A 17,095-nucleotide genomic window follows, 5' to 3' on the forward strand; every position below is an offset into this window, starting at 1 on the left:
CGGTTTCGGTTGTCATGGTGTAACTTGTTGTAATGTTTTGCTTGAAAAAACTCTCTTCTCAAATGTGGTTTTCTTGATTTGGTATCATGTGTCTCCCTTTGCTTATATCTATCTTATTCAACCACCCGGGATACATAAAAATTCGTTAGCTCATTTTACTCACCATCATGGGAGTACAAATTTCATTGTTGAAAGACAGATGCATCACGCGGCTTAAGATTATCTGTATCCATCATGTGTCTGGTTTTGGGGAGAACTCTCCGCTCAACTAGACTAGCATTCTATTTTTGTTACCCAACACAACCCTATCCTTAGGGAAGCGACAACGGTCGTGTTACGTGCTTGAATGTGTTTGGTAGATCTTACTTTCGTTGACCCCTTGTGCAAACATAAAAGCTCGATGGTTGTTTTTTTCTCTTCTGGATGTCCTCAACTTAACAGGATTGAAATTATCCTAATTAACTACACAAATAGGACTAATTATCACGTTTCGAGTCTGTTCATGACTGAAGAGACTTGTGCGAAGGGGTCAAGAATTTAATCAGTTTGCTGTGTGATGACGTGAGTTTTTTATGCGTGTCTTTTGCGTCGAACGAGATCTTCTATAAACGATATAAGTACGAGGCAATTAATAGGATAAACTAGCTCATTTACATATCAATTATCTTTAAACCAACAATTACTTGGTACTGATAGCCATATCTCATTACATCATTTGTTTTTTTTTTATATTGAAAATATTAAATCAATAACTATTTGCTAGCCATATTCGTCTCCAACGACTGATTTCATTCCTATCACATAGTTCTGGTGTCGCTGGACTAAATTATTTAACTAAATCAAAACTTGTGTTGTCCACAAGATGTTAAATAAGGAATTTATCTATCTCATCATCACGTACCAGTTATGTTCGGATCATCATCCATCCACCACACGACTGCGGTTTAATTAAATGCTCCAAATATTCTTCAACGTCGGCTAAATTACTAATTTGGTCACATAGCATAGCAACCTTGCGGAGGAAAACCTGCTATACCACAACCTCACTGGTACGGCTTTTCATAACATCGGTTTCCATGCTTTTTTGACCTCTGGCCCCTATTATCATCTCTCTCCTGCAATCAAACATCGCCGGATTACAAGATTGCTGGCACCGCAAATTGGCAGTTCCCTGGCGAAATACACACCTACCATTTGGATTTCCACATGTCTTATGTTATCTGTAAACATACATAATTACATGCTCATCTACACTCAGCACATTCGTGTTTGAGTCCTTCCGAAAGACAAGCCTAACCCACAGAGATACTGTATAAATTGTGATGGTTGTAGTATTTCCCGGTTCTTATGAACATCATTCGATGCAGCTTTGGCTCGACTTTCATGTACACTCACCGACACTTGAGAACGGAAATGAATGTGCTTCCCATTTCCATTACACGGTGTTCCGACTGGAGCTTAGAAAACAGGAAAGTAGAATGTTCGTTTCTGGAGCACAAATCTGTCTTGACGTGCTTGGGACGGACTGTGGAGAATGCTGTTGGAATGTTCTCTAGAAGACGGTGTCGTCCTGAAGACGAACATCCTTGACGGAAAGACGTTTTTCCTTTCGAAGAGAAGCAGTGAAGAATTATATCGAGAGTGCTTCAAGAGGTTGACCAATACTTGGTCGTGATATGCGGGGAATAAATTTGCCAGATTTTTGTTATACTCGACCTTTCTGAGCTCCATATTTCTCACTCTTGACATTGAAGATGGTGTCTGTGCTGGAATCTCTTTCTACTAATTTGTTATAACGATCCAACCTTGCTGATGACGTCCCTTTGTCAATGTATTGTAGAGATACTTTTAGCAATTGATACTGTGTTACGCATCTAAAAACGCTGTAAGTCTGACATAAATTGACGTTTTCCGTGTAATCATAGCGAAAAATACATATTTTGAATTCAAAGTTATTTTGATACCTGCCAAACCCTTTTCAAATTCTACTAGGAACGTCGTACAGTAATTATTCCCGTTGAAACCATCCAATCCTTAATTTTCGACCCAAATCTAAACATCAACCTGTTAAGTTAAACACAAATATTCAAAAGGGATACTCAGCAAGGGATCTCCCTGAAGTATGGTTGATCCCTGGAGAAGTGTGTTAATACGTCCAAAACGTCCGAGAAGTGGAGATCAAGGTGTGGTGATTATAAATTCTAATCATGGCGTTGTTTAGCATGCTCGCACGTCCACGGGATCGATAGCTCAGAAAATGTCATCCGCACTGTATGAACGGCGATGATGAAGCGACGATAGACCACAAGAGGCCTCTTACGTGCACTTTCCCGCATACAGCCGGTGTTGTTGCTACATGCATACATATTTGCATGGATGAAACATGCTAGCTAACACCGGGTGGCCCATTTCACCGAAACCCATTTATTACTCGACATTAGCATCGAACAACAGCGTGCTAGCGGTGTCACTGAGGATGCTCCCGCTTCATGTTGTCAACTCCCATTCCGTCACCATCACAGGGACACGGTGAATACATACATGAGCTGTACATGCCAACCACGAAGTGTCGGTGAAGCGCGTTATCAGCTCATCAAATTCCATTCTCAGTTAATTTATGAACCAATTCAAAACTAACTTCATTGTTATTTTGTAGCTTCGCTTCGGTTTTGCCGAGCTGGAAGACAAAGCGGTGTGGACACACATAGCTGATTAGATGATCATTGTCCCGCTTATGGTATCTAATGTGCATCAAACATGCAAACCCACAACACCTGTCACAATCGATTCCGAAAGCAACGTCCTATTTGTTGAGGCATTCATGCAAAAAATGCATAACATTTTCAAAGAGTTTTCTGTACAGGAGATGGGAATATTATGTTAATGTATATTTCATATTATGTCAAAAAAGTAAATATCAATTCGATAGCTGATCCACGACCTCCCGGAATGTTAAACTTCCTTTTAAAATCTGCTATCCATAAAAAGCCAAATTCACAAGCGTTGAAGAAATAAGTTTATGTGCCCAAACGCTGTCCGCGTCATATTACCATGATTACATGTCATGTCAAGAACTGACAAGCTTATCATGGAATGTGTTATCCAAATTTGGCTGGTAGTAAAAAAATTATGTGAGCATGAAGTATCAAAAGAGACACGTTTTTTTATGAATCATGTATGAAACATCCACTGGCTGCTATGAATTTGGGACAAATATTGAATTACTTCAATATGGGGCGGTCCGGTGGTGCATGTGATAAACGGCGCCAGTCCACACGGCCGGACCGGGTTCAAATCCCATCCGGACCGTTCCCCCGTAGCAAGGACTGACTATCCGGCTACTTGGTAAAATAACTCCAGTAAGCCAGAAATGGCCGGCGTGACCTGTAAGGTCGTTAAGTAAAGAAGAAGATTGAATTACTTAAACCATAATTGAACCACGTTCCAAATTGGAAAAAAGTGTAGTGGATATATTTCAAACAATTGTAGAAGTAAATATTTCAAATAAATGAATCCTAAAGAATTACACAAATTGAAAATATGATTTCCTATTATTGATTTTTTAAATACTTTTACAGCTGCTTTGGATACACTTCAATCATCAACAACTTCATGGTCTGTTAAAGACGTACTCATAATCCTACCCAAAGCTATTAAACTCCAGTAAAAAACGGATTCAAATTCCTCAAAAATAAATGCAAAAGAATGAAGCAATTATCGATGGTCATTTAACTAAATATGCATACAGCAAAATATACCCCATCATAAGCAACAAAAAGAGTTCTACGGTCGATGTTATTTGCCTTGCAATGCCTTATCATTACCGCCACCAAAAAAAGGTACCAAATGTGCAGGTTAATGGCGTCTAAAGCACTTCAATCGGTTTTATAATTTTCGAACCGACACGAAAATCTGCTTACTCTCCCATAATGTGCGTCGACCATTACCCCATACATGACATTCGCATTATCCTTTTCTCCGGTGGCGGCTCCCACAGCTGTTCAGTTCGTTTGTTAAAAAGGGAAAACAGTGAGGAGTCACCAAGAGTCGCCACTTCCCATTCCACCAGGACACTTGTACTCTTTTTGTGTGGAATTGTAGGGAATTCAATCAGAAGGTTTTTGTACGCTGGGTGCCATTTTTCTCACTTACATTGAGGTTTCATAGCGTACGACGGCTAGTGAATGCTTTCACAGGGCAACTACTATCTGTAGAAGGGGGCATGATGACGCTGTAACTGACGCAAACAGTGTACGGGTGAATCAAGTCAAACGTTCATATCAACCCACACACAACGGAGGACAGTGAAAATGGTTCCATCAACATCATTTCAAGTGAGAAACGCTGCAACTGATTCTCCATTGGACGGGATTCCATTTTGGTGAAATATTTTGATGCAGCTTCATCTGCATCCGTTCATCCATCCATTCGGCGTGGTACGATGGATACGCTGTTGTATCTTCCGCTCACATATGCTGTACATACCACATCCTACACCGAGGCAACAAAGCGTTCTAATGCAGTTGCAACTATATTTTTTGTTGCTCAAAAATATTCTCCGTACATATCCCGGAACGACCTCCGAGTGTGGTGATTGTGGGACGAGTGCAACATTTTATTTATTTTATGCACCCACTCTTGATGCATTCATACTATACAACACCGTCGCATGCACACAATGCAGTAGCGACAACATCAACAGCTGAAGAATTTTGGGTTCTGAAAGAAGATTCATCACCTCCGGGCTATCTCACCTTGTGGACCTGAGATACGAGATCGAGCGAATCCATCCGTCCGTTCGAATCTACCGCTACGTTCCTCACATCAATTTCCCTTTCATCTGCTATCTTTCGTTCTTCGCCAAGTGCAAACACTCGTAAATCCGGTGTGTAAACATTCGCCCAGATGCAAACGGATGTATGTCTCCGTCCGAGGGAAACAAACCGAGCACACGTTGTCGAAAAATGTGAAGAAGCATAAATTCGAGCGAAATGTGTCATGAATATTAACAGCTGGCAAAAGATGTACGACAATGTGAACTAGAATTTCCGTTAAAATTTTTTTGCTCAACATGCGCATTTGGCTATTTTTGTGCGATTTACATGAGACATGTGTCTTGAAGTTTTGTGCCCGTGTTTATCATAATGGCCATTTATGCAGAAATGGTATGTCACACGGGACACATTCTCGGCATATGAATGTTCTGTGATATTAAAGAAATGTACGAATTGAAATAGATAATATAACTCCAATCACATAATATTAAACAGGTTTAGAGGAGCTGAATTGGAAAATGTTCTCCATTTTAAAATATCATCCTCTTTAACGGGTCAAAATAATAGTTTAAAACATAATATCGCGTAACATTCCAGACAAACATCTAAACCTCTATGGAAATAGTTTTCATTAAGGATTCCTTCGTTAATGTGTACACATTTCTATTCTACATAAGTTGGTCACTATCTGTTTATGCTTCAATTATCTTCAAAGCAACCGAAAATGCAATTATAGCGCAATTAATTGTGTACTCTGCTAAACGACGCACACAAACTTCAAGTACATGACTAAAATATGGCTCTACATCGTCCAGCTACTGGTATGGACAAAGATTGGTTCGAAATAAACATGAAACGTTCCACTGAGACCGAATCTCGACATGGAACCATAAGTAACATAATGACGATAATAAAATAGGCCCCAACATGAGTGCTTAAGGTAAAGAGTCTCACGACTGGATTTTAAACACTCTCTGACGTCGGTGTCGGGATGACCTTTTGCCAGAAGTATAGTTAGAAAATTCATGTATCTAGACAATAGGCTAGACATAGGGCTGTGTCAAAAGTTTTTGTCCATCGTGATGCCTCGCTTCCTTTGCAGCATATCACTTTGCGTTGTTTCTTTTGAAGACCGTTTAAGCTGTTTTTGGGAAACTTAAATCCCATGTTAATGGTGTCCAGTCAAGATAAATAGCTCTAGAACAAAACATATGTTTTCTAAGAGTACTGGACATATTAAATTAAAACCGACTAACTTTCACTTCACGTCTAAGTGTCATGTTAAATTTAATTCGATAAAATCCTTTGATTATTCAATTTAGAATTCTTCCAAAACGAGAACTTCGAAATAATTTCTACTCCATCATTTAAAGACTTCCACTTAACAGTCAATCACAGGACAAGTTTTTGCAAAGAAACTATTGCTTCGAATAATATTATTAAACCGTTTCAGCTAATTCATTTAGGGTACTCTCACATCGCCAGTAGATCAAAGTATAACCATTTCCGATGGCCTTTCCTTCCACTTAATTGACTTCATTCGCTTTCTCGTTCGTCTTCTTCCAGGGATCTGCAAGGCAATAACATCAGTGTCATCTACGAGTCCGACCTGCAAGGATTGGCGAAGCTGCGAATACTGTAAGTAAAGTTTTCTTTGCCCCATCTTGCTTCTAGCATTGCCTTGTTATATCACTCATGCTCCAACACATTGAGCTGAAAGTATCGAAGTAAAAGGCTAAGATGTTTAAGCGATAAAACAAGAGCAGTCGGTCGCCAACTTCCGCCTGTATGTATGTTGCAGGGCGTCTTGCAGTAATTAAATAAAATCCGAAAATTCCCCCCTTTAAAACTGTGCGAACTATCAGCAACACGGTACGACGCGTTGTTGCCCTTTAGCTCCATTCCCTTTAGACCACATCATTGACTCGTACCGGTAAAGCTACGAACGTCGTATGGAAAGTGAGCGAACGACTCTTTTTAAAATAATTACACCACAACCGTGAACAGGCACAGCGACAAGTGAAAACCACCGATAGAATGTCCTGTGGAACCAATGCTCCCTCAGTAGCACCAACATCCGCTGGTAGATGGTTTTAATAGTGTTACGCGAAGTGCTTTCCAAAATTACCCTTGTCCTGAAGCCAATGTACCGCTGTCTAACGCTCGGCGATCAACATAGACTTCCGGTGGAAACATGGCGGAAATGAAGTTACCCAGTATGCAGTTAAACTTGTCCATTGGAATGTTGTCTCAGAGACGCTTTTTCAAACATTTGCTACGTTACGTTGTGTTGACGAACGGAACGGATGGTGATGAAATAGGAAAGCATAACCGACTTTCCAACACACAAAAATAAAGCTGCGTTAAGGCATCTTTTGTATTTTACGTAAAAAAGTGGCTTTTTCGATCAGTACAAAAAAGGTGATACATCCTGGACTGATATATGCGTTCGGTACGATCGCACCAATAGTGTTGACATCATTAGCAACGTGTGCTAATCAATGGAAATCATGCAGGACACGATGGCGCTCCAGAGACCAATCGCTGGAAACACAAATGATGCCATACGTGCCGGAATGACACTGTTTAGTGTCGCCATAAAAATGTATTTTCACCACGAAGGTCCGAATGATTTACGCTTATGAGCTCTAGCATGCAGTTCATTGAAAACATTCGAAGCTTCGATGCCGCACCATCGACAACTCATTATTCAAATGTGCAACCCTCGAGAGAGGATGAAGATTTACCGATTCAAATTCCCTATTCCTACCATCCGCCCCGCTAGACTGGATCTCATTTATTTATCATTTTAATCGATTCCCAATCACATTTCCTCTAACTTTCATCGATTTAATCACGCTCAGCCCATCGATGGTGGTGATGTATTTTACTGGTCCACAGCCCAGCAGGGACATCATAGTTTTACGCCGTGGAGAACCAGTTGGACATCGTCCAAATAATTTCAACAAATTCAAAGCAACTGTCCCACTTTCACTGAACGCAGGGAATGGGATCTGAGCATGGGCATTGTGTTTGCTGATCATTAATTTACATAAGTGGAATATGAGATATTTCCCATCGGTCTTCCTAGTCTTCCGTCACAACCAAACACATCATGCCGATGAAATGTATATTTTTCTGTTTCTATATCCCACTGTGAGGCTCGTAAGTTTAAAATAATTATCTCTCTGATCACCAACAAATACGTCCCTTGAACTTAGGGTTTACCGACTCCTGACGATCAAAATACTTTCAAGTTATTCTCAGAGCTTCATTACGGGTTATACCTTTCCTGAAGAGAATGACGAAAAAATAATTCATTTTAAGCAACTCTCCAAACCCGGGCATCAGCTGAAATAACACGAGACTCGTGCTTTTGTGTCTTCTTTTGGGAATTCGGAATAATTTTACGAACCAAGCAGCGGTCAGGTATAGTGTTACATCGTTGTGAGGCTTTTATTTGACCACCGGAATTGGTGTGGTACCTTTCACACTGATCGAAACGGCAAAAAAGAAATGGCATTAAAATTGATACAGTCACTTTAAAGATAACTTCTTCCGGTTGCGTTACTAACCCGCAGACGGTTTGGTTCGTGCCGTAACACGAATTGAACGACACCGGCAATGGATTCAGTTTCAATTAATTCAACATTTAAATGCCAAATGGACATACAATCGCTTCCTGAAAATGGACAAATATATGGACCCTTTTGTGTTAACTTAAAGCTTTCAGTCAACACTTTCGCATATGCGATCATTCGGACTAGAAACTCTTCGAGTCATTAATATCGGAAATAGTGTTGATAGTGTAGATTAAAACATCTTACGAGTTAATTACAAACCTAATAATCATATTTTTTTCGAACGTAAATTTTAATAGACCATGTAAGAAAATTTAGCATTGCCTATCCCAAAATAAAACTATGAATCTTAGTGAGAACCCTCAGATGTGCTCAGCAATTCGAAGTTGCCTAAAACGCATGCTAATTTTGTAATCAAATTAATATTTATAGGTAAATGGCTTCTTTTAAGTTTCCGGCGAACATTAGGTCCTACTCAATGGCAGGGCTGTCAGATTAAAGTGTTCAAAACAACTTTATTTGCCTTCGGCTCGTTTTATAGTTATCAGTAGCATCGATCAATATTCATGGAATATAAACTGATTTTAATTAAATCCGCTCAATCTTCTTCATGCTTGTTCTCTTCTAAGTATCTCGTAAATTTACTAAATGTATGTTTTCCAGCCTAAAATCGTGTAACCAATATTTTCCATTCGCAATTATAATTTACAGGCAACTGACGGACAACCATATCTACACCATTGAGAAGGACGCCTTGCACGATCTGATATCGCTGGAAAGATTGTAAGTAATGAGTTCGATTGTGTTCCGTCTGTATCATACCAAGTTCCTTCCTACTTCCTTTTTTTCTCAATGTGCAAATGTCACAAAATCTTCAAAAATACAACCTATCACATTAGATGCTAGATCCGGTTTGATACAGTTGGTTGAACGACTCATGTCACCAACATCTCATCTATTTCCTCCCCAAATACCATTCGACTTCGCACCCACAACAGGTTCGATTCATATTAACCAACACACGACGGCAAATCAGCTGTCTGCCTAGTGGATATTACCTGTCGCAGTCAATCAGTCAACTTTATGCGCTTGTTTACACAATCACATGATTTGGTGAAATCGAAATGTGCGGCTTTTGCTCGCATTCAATGCAAATATTGTGACAGGAAATATCGTAATTCCATTTGAATGCTTTACATATTTTTATGGGAACTTCTGCAATAATCTTTCAGAGGAATTATTTCAAATAAATGGCAGGAAAAAGTTTCAACTAAATATAAAAAAACGACAGAGGAAGTTTTGTCTATTCCATTGAATGTAAAAAACTAGTTGCTTCTCATTCAACGATCAAAATGAATCTTTTTTCTCTCTTTATTGTCTAATATCATCCTATATAATCTTGGTTGCAGACAGTTTAGTATTAATTTATGCTCCATTGGCTGTTGCTTAATGGGCATTATTTACAACTATTTTATGTCAAAAGGTACCGCGGACACAAATAAAATCGTTTGAATTATTAGAGCCACCCTGCTTGGCACACGGTCAATTTGCAATATTTTTAATCCAACGGAGCACGGTCTCTCTTCTTTTTGTGGTGGTTTTTATCGATCAATACGGATGCATACGATCGATTCATGAGACAGGTATCAATGGACTTCTAAATATATGGCACATGATTAGCAAACGATAAAAGTGGTTTTTTGTTTCGAAATTGTTAGAAAAAGACCGACGAAAATATTTGTGTTTTAATGTTATGAAACTAAAATACGTCATAACACACACAAAATGAAATATAATTTGGATGAAAAATGAGAAATAAATCTTTTGATTAATATTAACATTAAAAGTACTACGGAAGTCACAAATCGTTCTCATTTCCTTTTTTCCGCAAGATATACGACATTTTTGGTTGTTTCTTGTGTTTCTTATGTTCCAACACGTCGTTGGTGGTCAACTTGTAAAAACAGAAAATCCATTCATTGACCGCAGTCGTTAAAATAGCACCGAGTGGGTGAGCTTAAACAACAGACCATTTGGAATCTTTGCGATTGGAAATCGATTTCCGTTAATTATCCGTTGCTTCTCGTTATTCCCTGTCTTACGATCGCTTTGACATAATTGATCACGCCTCCTTCCGTTTCGAAGTTGGCAGGAAACAGCAGCAGCACTACTTGGCCAAACAAATCCATATTCCCCTTCATCCTTTTGCTTGTAGTAAAAACAATGAGGGTAAGAGTGCGAATGAGCACCCTTATTGCCGGGTCAGCATAGTTCGCAGAAACTGGCGTCAGCAGCAGTCAACAGAGGGCGACCTTCGAGCGACAATTCTTTAATTAAGTCTGGATGTGATCGAAATCGCGTACTCACACGTTTTTCATACACGGCGACTGCTTTTATTCGTGTCATAAGATCTCCATGAACTTCCAACTGCCCACACACATTTGTTCGCTTGTTTCTCACTCTACATATCTTGTATCTTGTTTCATTCTTGTCACAAGTTTCGCTTACCTTATTCTTGTTTTCATCTTTATTATAATTATGATTATCTTCTGTTTGTTTCCTTTTATTTCCAGACGGCTTAATAGCAATCGCTTAAAATCAATACCAGATAATTTTTTATCCAGTGCCGCTAATTTATTACGATTGTAAGTAGTAGTTTGTAGTGATTGATTTCTGTTCGTCGTTTCGTTTTCTTCGTTGTGATTATGTGTTTATGTGTTTTTCTATCAGAAATGTAGCCATATTTCATGTTAGCAATGTGCTACAATCATTAGAACGAAAGCTGCTGAAATACTTTCGAACTAAATCGATCCTAATTTGCTATGGTTTTTCGTTTTCAGTCATCTTTTGCTCCAAACCAGATGGTTTAGAGATTTAGTTTGCTATTTGGCATTCTTTCGTTTGAACTCGAGACTAATTTGCCATTTTGCATTTCAGTTGCTGCAAATTTCTCAGTTTTGCATATTTTAGTCAACATCGTCCACAATCTGAAATAAATTTGATACATTTTCCATTGATTATACTGATTGCATGACTTTAAAGCTGTCGACACTTTTGATTTATTCAAAGGGTTTATTGTTTTAATAATCTAAACAACAATTCTTCGCATGATTGACGTTGTAAAAGTATATGTTATAAAATCTTAGTTTCTATGTGAGTTAGCTAACTATCAATATGTGTCGTTTTATCGATGTTTCTACAGTTCGACGAGTATTCTCATTTATATGTTAACTGCCGTAAATTCAATTCATAACACTACACAAATCCAACGTTTAAATAAACTGATACTGTGAAATAGTTTCATTAAATAAACCATCAGCGATTAAACTGTGGTAGCTCTATGGAAATACCAAATTTATCTTTCATTCATACCAAATCTTCGCCTTTGCAGGGATTTGTCACACAATGCACTTACCGCCGTACCGAAGCGTGCGTTTAAGGGAGCACCAGCACTGCGTAGTCTACAGTTGGACAACAATCAAATCACCTGCCTGGATGAAGGTGCCGTGAAAGGGTTGACCGAGTTGGAAATACTGTAAGTGTTGCACGACCAGACAAAGTCCCACCGAGGCATTCGAAATGAAATTACTTCCGTGCACACCAAGAACTCACCCAAACTTCGATTTTTTTTTTTCGAATCCCTTCTAGAACCCTAAATAACAATAACATCACCACGCTACCGCGCGACATGTTTGCCGGAATGCCACGCCTGCGGGCGCTGCGCCTTTCGGAAAACCCATTTGCGTGCGATTGTCATCTTTCGTGGTTGGCTCGGTATCTGAAGAATGCATCACGTCTGGCACCGTACACTCGGTGCCATTCACCCGGCCAGCTCAAGGGACAGAATGTGGCCGATCTGCACGAACAGGAGTTCAAATGTTCCGGTAAGTGAGGATGACCAAACACGCCGTCATAATCCAGTTTCTGCTGGTGGATCAAGGTGGATCCCATTCAATGATTGGCTGCTACTGGAAGTCCCACATAATTGTTGTTTATTCCTAAGCGAATGCACTGGGGAACTGACATATACGACCAACGAGTGTGTACTCCAACATTGACCACACGCAATGGCATTGTTTTTGTGTCATTCGTGTAGTGCACAGCTAGGAAGTCTTGTCTTACCTTTATGAAATCCAGCTCGAATGAAACATTGTTTACGGGTGTGGCTTTGGAGACTCCAGCATAACCCATGTTCACGTATCGATGACAATACATTAATTGCCTTCGGTGTCCTTGATGTTTTGCACTGGATGGCTTTGGTACAATTGTGTACAGTCAATCAACCTCAAGAAGAATTCGGAATAATCTAACTTTCAATACCAGAGAACGTTTCAAAGAGACCCTACAAAGTGCATACCTTTCTGAGTAATTTTTTATCGATTGATGACCAACCCTTGTTATATTCGCATAAATTAGCTACACTTTGTACTATAAAACACGTGCATATTTTCCACTCAGTGTTTCGGTCACTGAAGTAAACTTAAGTATGTTGTTTGACACGAACCATAAATTACCCAACAATTGCTGGAAGCCCTCGGGATATTAACTCACGTTCTTATAAAAATGTGCCACCATAAACTAATTTCTCTTTTTATTATGCGACACACGCAAATGTGCAACCTATTTTTTCTCTTCTCTGTTCATTATAATTATGGTAGCGCACTGCAGCGGAGTACTCGGTAGTATACAAACACGTCCGACACTTGGCGCGAAACCATATTAAACGTGCTAGGACACTCATTCATTTTTCCCACCATTCTAATGAAGTTTCGAACGACAACGACATGGTACATGGGTGTCAGTTTTTCCTTGTTTTTCGCTCACAATCAAATGCAAATTGCATTCAGAAATAATCTCATTCGTGTCATGTGGCGGATAAAAACGGCAGCTTCCGGCAGATGAGATCGGATGAGAGTAAAACGTGAAAATAAAAATCCTGCAGTAGATTTAAACCAATCAAATCCACCACAAAGTGGTTCTGATCCAATGGTCAACAACGGTGCTATCAGGCTGAACGCACGATTTGTAATTGCACGCATTTGAAAGCAGGTCAAACGCTGGTTTCTGGCTGAACACTACTCAAATGTGCCACGCCATTGAGTGATTGGGGAAGGTAAATTTTACTGCAAATGGGTCCATCAATTTTCTACGTACGCCTTGTCGTGCGCTTCCCGTGCATTTCCTGCTGCAGGGGGGAGAAACTCATAAAGCTTCATGCACACTACCGTGCCGTGTCATCATCATCAACACCATCACCGAAATGGTTGTGGACGTTTGTAAGAACCGCGAAAACCAGAAGCAATCTGGACACCGCACCTGGTATACACCCCGAGGACCATGCAGCAGAACATGGTCCGCAATGGCAGGATTCATTTTCCGAGCCACTATTGCACACACTTTCCATGCACGTGACACTCATGAATATGTAAATGTTAATTTATGCCACCTTCGTGTATGTGTGTCCGGCTGGTCACCTCATAGGGAAAAGGGCCACGCATTGGTTTGCGAATTTCACACTTCATACGGTGCTAACAGATGAAAGTCTGGCCACGGCTTAGAAATGGCACCACACAAAGCCCACCGTCACGCGTTTGGATCAATGAGAATCAAATTACTGGAAAAATAATCGCCCATTCGACCGGTCCAAAATGTTCCGACGGAGTTTGCCGACATGTCTAGACCAAAGCAATCGATTATGTCTCTTACATTATTCTATGTTCAGTTTTATTATTTTTATTTATCAATTGTGTGATGCAGGAATCTATTGAAATTACAGAAATTAGTCTATCCAGCAGATTTCCATCGCTAAAAATCTACATAAATTACAGCTCATGGCAAGTCATGGGTAAATAATGGATTGTTCCATTACTGACCATTGACTTTTTCTAGGAATTTCCTACTTACAACTTGAGTTTTTTATAGCATAATTTTTATACTGACTATGAAATTAAACGATTGCACTTTATTTAATGTAATCAAACATGAACTGTTAATTGATGCGTTTATTAATATCAACATTGCTCAATTTGTTTTGCGTGTTTTAATCACGGATGGCAAAATGAAAAAACATTAGAATTAAATGCATAAATGATGCATTTTTACCATTCAAGCGCAAATAAGCAAGATAATTTTTCGTTTTACATCTGAGCTCATACATTCACTTATCCACCATTTAAGATTAAAAAAATTTAAGATTAAAAAAAAAAAAAAACATGGCCTCAAAACATGGCCGACGTAAAACGTTGAGCAGAGTGTATTAAAATTTAATCCATTCCATAAAGTAATTCACACTGGATACAATTTTTATTTCGCAGGTTTCACAGAGAACGCACCGATGGAGTGTGGTGATCTTAACTCAGTGACGGATCAAGCCCCTTGGAGGACCAAGCCAGAATAGCTATTCCGGCCGCTATCAATTGCAAACTGTTAACCGGGAGTGGTAATATACTTGATCTTTGAAACAAACTTTTTTTATCGTTACATGAAATGCACGACTTTTTGCATCGCCGCCTAATGTTTTAAGCTCACGATTGTCTTATCAATTCCTTCCAGTAAAAATATTGCTTCCGATATTTCTGATTGAATGTGATTAACTTACCCAGGGAAAACGATAGTTTATACGCAGGACACTTTAGTTTCACCAAACAGAGGAAAGCATTTACCGAACCGAAGACAAAACTGCTTCTTAACGGCCTCTTTGCTTTTACACACTTGCATTTTTCTTTCACTTACACACTTCAATGTGCTTTGGCATCATTTAAAACATCACATTCGACTAAAACGAACAAATGTCGAACGAGAGCATACGCTGACACAAACCAAGCCTGGCAATAATTTGTACGCGTGCAAACAAATTCTTCACTATTTAACATCACATCAACACATTAATCGATATACTACCTAACTAACTATTTGTATGGATAAGATCCTCTTGGAACAATTTTTGGCACCATAAAACACAACTTTTGCAACATTTTCTATGCACAAAGCCACATATTATGGAAAGTTTGCACAACTCAAACGTATTGCTGTCCGATCGCTACTGGTCACAATTTATCCTTTTCGCATTATCATTATCTCTCCTGCTGCGTTATCACGACACACCTACACAACTATAATTGGCGAAACGGCTGGCTCTCAACTTATCTCATTCATTCGGATACACTTCGCCAATCCTTTAGATTTGAATGAGAAAAAAGCTGGTATAAAATCAATTCAACAACTCAATGGCATGGAAAATGTTGTCGCATAAACACTTTTTAATAATATATAACAAAATGCAAAACATGGCAACATCTGCATCTCATTTGCAAGCTTAGTACACGAATAATATACGAGCTGATTGCAAATTTCCTCACAAAGGTACATTTCTGCTTCATTCCGGCCCTTTTAACCATTGGCATTTTTCTGGCTTTAGATTTAATGTTTAATGTTAATTTAATGGCTAATGATTTAACGTAAGCGCGAGATTTAAAAGTTTTCTTATCGCTTCTCCACGACCGTAAAGGCAAACAGCTAAGGATGCAGGTATCTGTTGTGATTAGTAGGAAGACGTTTTAAAGGTGCGCATTGGTTCGATCATGTGGGAATGAATTACTCAGAAAAGGAGCCGGTTTACCATATCACCGTGTTGGCGAGTGTGCCGTGGCTAGAAGAAAGGATTTTTTCTGCTACCAACATCCATATACATTTCCGTTCTTCGAGGCCTTCGCTGGGCCCTAGGCCTCCGCCTAACGTCTGATCTGCCACTAGCGTAGCCTCTGTCGACATCCTTGCCGCTGTGCCAACGGAATAGTGGACTGTCGTGAGAAAAGTCTCACCACCGTACCATCCACACTACCGGACGACACAACCGAGCTGTAAGTGGCTTTGGGAGTACGCGACCGGCTACATGCCGCAGACGCTTCGGGCATTAATATGTAATCTAAATATTTTTACAGCCGGCTCGAGCAGAACTACATCACGGAAATTCCACCGAAAACGTTCGCTAACCACCGGCGCCTTAAGCGGATAGACTTGTCAAATAACAATATTTCGCGAGTCGCCTACGATGCCTTCAGTGGACTCAAGTCCTTAACGTCGCTGTAAGTAGTATGCGAATAAAAAAGAGAAGTCCGGAAGCGGTCCCATTTCTTAAGAGCCCTCGCAAAGAGGGGAAGATTGAAATATTTAACGCAAACCCAAACCGGAGTAGAAAGCAAGAGGATGTGAAATTCTTATCATAAGTAAACAGAGATCCCTTCACGAAATTGTCTAGTAAAAGCTCAACACTACGGCCGTTTGCTACACCAATCGTATTTCTCACCAACGTATTTCATTCAACCAACTGACTGAAACCTTCTTTTCCGTGGTTTGCCTTTTGCAGTGTTCTTTATGGTAATAAAATTAAGGATTTACCGGCGAGCGTTTTCAAAGGATTAACCTCACTCCAGCTGCTGCTGCTGAACGCAAACGAAATCAGTTGCGTGCGAAGGGACGCTTTCAAGGATCTGCATAATCTTAGCCTTTGGTCACGATAACAGACAGTAGCCAACGGGAAAGTTCGATTCCTTCAGAAGCATCCAAACACTAGTCTAAATCGCCACTAAAATAACCCAAATCGTAATTCGCGAGTCGTGGACATAACTTCACTGAATCAGTTCCATCTTTGCAGCCATTTGGCACACAATCCTTTTATTTGCGATTGCAATCTTCCTTTGTTGGGTGAAACGAATCAAGATTATGTTGAAATTCTATTAG

General features: G+C 39.6%; 1 protein-coding gene across 2 annotated transcripts in view; it reads left to right on the forward strand.

Moving 5' to 3' along the window:
- LOC125775080 (protein slit-like) overlaps positions 1–14,187 on the forward strand; it is a 91,473-nt gene extending 77,286 nt beyond the window's left edge. Inside the window, exons 2-6 of one of the 2 annotated variants that reach the window (XM_049445553.1) lie at positions 6,342–6,413; positions 9,068–9,139; positions 10,930–11,001; positions 11,748–11,891; positions 12,005–14,187. In XM_049445553.1, coding sequence (XP_049301510.1) covers positions 6,342–6,413; positions 9,068–9,139; positions 10,930–11,001; positions 11,748–11,891; positions 12,005–12,248 — 604 coding nt within the window. In that variant the 3' untranslated portion in view covers positions 12,249–14,187. The remainder of the gene's footprint in view (positions 1–6,341; positions 6,414–9,067; positions 9,140–10,929; positions 11,002–11,747; positions 11,892–12,004) is intronic. The other variant, XM_049445554.1, reaches the window with a different exon arrangement.
- Positions 14,188–17,095: the final 2,908 nt, after the last annotated feature.

Source organism: Anopheles funestus, chromosome 2RL, assembly GCF_943734845.2.
Source record: "Anopheles funestus chromosome 2RL, idAnoFuneDA-416_04, whole genome shotgun sequence".
NCBI classification, from domain to species: Eukaryota; Metazoa; Arthropoda; class Insecta; order Diptera; family Culicidae; genus Anopheles; species Anopheles funestus.